Raw genomic sequence first — 5159 nt, 5'->3', positions numbered from 1 at the left:
TATGGAGAATATGTAGTTAATTAGTAAAATATAGAAATGTGTGTTGTCAAGAAGTAATGACCCAAGAGTATTTGTTTCAATATTAATATTTTCAGAATGTCTGCCCTAGCTCGCCTCACCATCTGCCCCAGACTGGCCCTCACCGCTGCCAGGAATGTCCGCCCTGCTGCCTGGTCCCAGGTAATATTATCCGCCCTGGTCCTTGTATTCTAGTTTTCTTTGTCCTGGTCTTTGTATCCTAGAATACTCCGCCCTGGTACTTGTATCCCTGGTATTATACTCCGCCCTGGTACTTGTATCTCTGGGATAGTGCGCACTGGTCCTTGTATCCCTGGTAACATACTCTGCCCTGGTCCTTGTATCCCATGTAAAATACTCTGCCCTGGTCCTTGTATCCCTGGTAATATGCTCTGCCCTGATCCTTGTATTCCTGGTAATATACCTTGCCCTGGTTCTTGTATCCCTGGTAATATGCTCTGCCCTGGTCCTTGTATCCCTGGTAATATACTCTGCCCTGGACCTTGTATCCCATGTTATATACCTTGCCCTGGTCCTTGTATCCCATGTAATATACTCTTCCCTGGTCCTTGTATCCCTGGTAATATACTCTGCCCTGGTCCTTTTTTTCCCTGGTAATATACAATGCCTGGTCCTTGTATCCCTGTTAATATACTCTGCCCTGGTCCTTGTATCCCTGGTAATATACCTTGCCCTGGTCCTTGTATCCCTGTTAATATACTCTGCCCTGAACCTTGTATCCCTGGTAATTTACTCTGCCCTGGTCCTCGTATCCCTGGTAATATACTCTGCCCTGGTCCTTGTATCCCTGGTAATATACAGAGATCATTTGTTTTGTGGGGGCAGAAAAAAAATTTGCCAATCCTTAAAAAGGCCCCTTTTTGAAAAATGTTTATACCTTTTATAACTATGTTAACATTCGATCATATACACACTTTCATATTACAAGTGTTAATAGTTAATTAAATTATTTATATAATTTTCCTAAGTGAACTCATCAGACACTACATCTGATACTGTGGTGTAAGCTTCAAAAAGTGAAAAATAGAGATGGAAACGTTTCTTAAGTATTTTTTATTATATGATGTAATTATACTTTAATGGAATACATACGTAATTTCAAGTGACCCACCATTTATAGAGTGGCATGTCCGATGTACCTTTGAAACCTCCATTTCTCCATCGTTTCTGAAGCAAGAAATGCACGAAGTCGCATTTATAGAGAAATGACAAATAAAAATAATCAGTTTTCAAAATCGGAAATATGGATATTTAATGCAATGCTTGATCAGATAAAGCTTTGAAGGGTATTGTCGTTGATAATATAATTTATTTATTTTCTTAATCTTGCATTGTATTGCAATTACGGTAGAATTTAGATTTCCTGAGGGGTTACCTTTCAGATAATTTGATATAAAAATTTTTTATTGCTGAAGTATTTTTCTGTGTCAATTAGATTTGATGTATATGCAATATAAATGATTTAATTGTATTTTTAATTTAAAATATTTCTTATTTAGGCTCTGCTCTCTACCTCTGCCTCTAGGACTGATATCGACTCCGCTGCCAAGTTCATCGGAGCCGGAGCCGCCACCGTCGGAGTAGCTGGATCCGGAGCTGGTATTGGATCCGTCTTCGGATCCTTGATCATTGGATACGCTAGGAACCCCAGTCTCAAGCAACAGCTCTTCTCATACGCTATCCTGGGTAGGAAACACTGGGAAGGGGGGAGAGGTGTTAGGTTGATGACGAAATTCTAGAATTTATCTTGGTAAACATATCGGATCTTTAATTGGATATCTCGGATTTGTAAAGCTTAGAGAAGTTTTATTTGATTGTTTAACCCAAATTTCAATATTCATTATACTACATTTGTAAAAATTAACATTCTTTAAAACAATTAGGAATCTATTTCTGCTTCAAATAAAAATGTTTAAACTTGCATAAATGGAAAAGTTAGTTTAAATCTTGATAAAATTGTTGATTAATTTTAATTAAAATTTTTTGGAATTTGATTTTATGACTTATTATAAGAACAGTTACGAAATTTCTTCAATTTTTTTTGTTTGGGTACTTTTTGATAAGATTTTATTTGATATTTTAAACCCCAATTTTAATAAAGAATCTATAAAAATTGATCCGGATCCAGGTCATTTTCTTAAAGATTTACTAAACTTTTTAAGAAAACAGACTTATCAAATTTTTATTTTTATTTATGGATGAACCATTCAGAAATCAGGAAATTTTTATAATCTTTTTTTTTTTAATAGTTCAGATTTGGGTATTAAGAGTAAAAAAGTATTTTTTCAGTTTTTGGTTGATATTTTGATCCGTGGATCCGCATATTTTTTGCGGATCCGGATCCTGAAAGCCAAAATTTTGGCGGCTCCAACTGATCTGGATCCTGAGCACTGTTGGAAATTCGATCTTTTTTCTACGTGTGGTGGAAATGCAGTGCTTAGGATCCGGATCCATTGGATCCGCAAGATTTTGGCTTCCTGAATCCGGATCAGCAAAAATATGCGGATCCAAGGGGTAAGATATCAACCAAAAACTGCAAAAAAAAACTTTTTTATTACAATAAACCTACTCTGAACTTTTGAAAAAAAAGATTATAAAAATGTCCTCATGTCTGAATGGTTCATCAAGTATTAGGATAAAAATAAACGAAAAAAAAAATAACAAAAAATTTGAAAATTATCTTTTGTTCAAAAAATTCAGTGAATCCTAAAGAAATGACATGGATCCGGATCCATTTTTTTTCAGTGTGGATCCAGGATCCGGATCCGCATCAAAATTAAATGGATCCTAAGCACTGCGGAAATGTTCTTCCAAAGTATTTGAGTAATATTTTAATTTGACATTAATTAACGGTTTACTTGAAATTACGATTACAGTACCTTGAAGGAAACATTGTCCTGTAACAAAATACAAGTATTTAACATTTCTAAGCATTACTGATTTGTTGAACAAAGAAGGTTCAAATTATTTCTTCTTTTTTATGCTAAATTTTGTTGAGCGGTTAAGAAATTTGGACATTTTTGACAATTCTTTTATTTCAAGAGTTCAGATTTGGGTTTTGAGAGTTCAGATTTTCATTTAATCCCGCTAATATTTACGCTTTTTATGCAGGTCAATATTCAAACCTGTTTTATACATTGGAATGTCATTCGCTCTCACAACAATTAGAATCTTATGAAATTTCCATTGACACGAAAATTCATTATTTGCGGTTTATAACTATCTACCTAGGAGTTTTTATTTTTACTAAGTTATTCCCCCGCCGACAGTACTCATTTTTATTTCTCTGGTTTGTACCTCTAATAACAGAGGGGGGGGGGGGGGGGGGGGTAGAAATCTAGCACTGATATATATATAATGTAATGTTTATAAAATTAACTTTTTTATTCTCTAGGATTTGCCCTGTCCGAGGCTATGGGTCTTTTCTGTCTTATGATGGCTTTCCTCCTCCTCTTCGCATTCTAAACATCTCCTTCATGTACACAAGCTTGAGTCCGTACCTTGTAGTTAGTGTAGTGTCATCTAATAAACATTTATATTAAGTATCAACTGTTTTTTTGTGATAGGAATTTGTTTCTGAAGCTTTTTACCATCTTTAATTTTATTTTGTTAATTTATTTTTCTGAAGCCTGAAGGTTACGTCTAGCATTATGAGCAATCGGCAAAGTTTTTAATTCTTGAGACATATGTTTAAAATGTTTAAGTATTCACAAATCTTAGAAAATTTTTGTCGAATTTAAAATCTTGACAGCATAAGAATTTTATCGAAACTTTTCAGAAGATTACATACTTATCATGGAGGAGTTAAAAAGTCTTCCAAGTTTGTAATCATAAAAAACATGAACAAAAATCCTTTAAAATATTACAGGTAGACCCTATAAAGATTTTTCAGAAGATTACAAGTAGATTTCATCCGGTCTTACTAAATTTATTTAAAATTTTTTAGAGTAACTAATGAATTATAAAAATGTCAAATCTAAAGCTTAATATTTGCAATTCTTGTGGGTCTATATGTACTGAAAAGTTTTTTAGAAATTTTTATTTCATGTTTTTTTAATTACAAACTTGAGACGCGTTTTAATTCCTCCATTATAAATAAGAATCTTGAATACGTTTTATATCAGACAAACTTCGTTTTGAACCTTATATGAACTCTATTTAATATTTACAAGGGCAGTCGTTAATATTGTTCATCTTCCTATTTCTTCTTTGTATTTCCTGCATTTATTCGCAGTAAAGAAGCCATAATTATAAATAGTATTTGTATGTGGTTTATCTATGATAAACCCCTTTATCAAACCAATGGTTAAAGATGTTGTATAAGTTAGCGGTGATTCGATATTGACCGAGGAAAAAGTAAACAATTAACATGACGCCCAGTTAGAATATTGATTTATAAGTTCACATCTAAGATAAGGAAAAACCGGTGGTTGTTGCAGAAAATTGAGATTCAGGTGTCTTACATCAGTTTAACTCGTTCAACTCCTCTTTATAAAAGCTATATTGTACAGGGTGTCCCAAAAAACATGGGAATTCAGTGACGAATTCGATATCGTCTTTGTTATGAATTAGCATTGTAATACCTAATTTCAAAAGCAATAATATTATAATGTCTGCTAGAGTTTATTTAAAGAAAAGGGTAAAAGACTGCAAAGATGTGTCTATAATGTCTCCGCAAGATGAACAGTGAAGACAGACAAGTTTACTCTGTTTGTATACTGTAATTTTCTTGTTTTACTAAGTACAACCGGTTGCAGTCAAAACATAAACAAACAAAATGTAAACATAGCAGACGAAACTCTTACAGATTACAGCTTTCTCAGTAGGTATCAATATAATAAATCAAAGAATTATTTGAAAAGACGATATCGAATTCGGCACTGAATTCCCATGTTTTTTGGGACACCCTGTATCATAAAAATATTGATGCTATATCGTTTGCATTGATGTCTGATTGAACTATCGACCATTTGCATCAAAGAGTCAGCTGACCAGAAACAGATTGAATGAATATTAGTGCAAATGAACACAAATTGAGCTTTACGTGTTCAATTGGACTAAAATTTTAATTTCCCGCTAAGAATATTTATAGTACAAATGATCATTAGTGCAGTTCATCT

The 5159-nt window shown here is 33.4% G+C and overlaps 1 protein-coding gene across 2 annotated transcripts in view; it reads left to right on the top strand.

The window, feature by feature from the left end:
• LOC111702804 (ATP synthase lipid-binding protein, mitochondrial) overlaps positions 1-3584 on the top strand; it is a 4638-nt gene extending 1054 nt beyond the window's left edge. For both annotated transcript variants that reach the window (XM_023474593.1, XM_023474592.1), the window contains exons 2-4: positions 96-180; positions 1539-1725; positions 3434-3584. In XM_023474593.1, coding sequence (XP_023330361.1) covers positions 97-180; positions 1539-1725; positions 3434-3504 — 342 coding nt within the window. In that variant the 5' untranslated portion in view covers position 96 and the 3' untranslated portion in view covers positions 3505-3584. The remainder of the gene's footprint in view (positions 1-95; positions 181-1538; positions 1726-3433) is intronic.
• The last annotated feature ends 1575 nt before the right edge of the window (positions 3585-5159 follow it).

This window comes from Eurytemora carolleeae, unplaced genomic scaffold, assembly GCF_000591075.1.
Source record: "Eurytemora carolleeae unplaced genomic scaffold, Eaff_2.0 scaffold518, whole genome shotgun sequence".
NCBI lineage: Eukaryota > Metazoa > Arthropoda > Copepoda > Calanoida > Temoridae > Eurytemora > Eurytemora carolleeae.
Note: the sequence above shows the minus strand (reverse complement) of the source record. Positions and strands in the feature narration are given on the sequence as shown.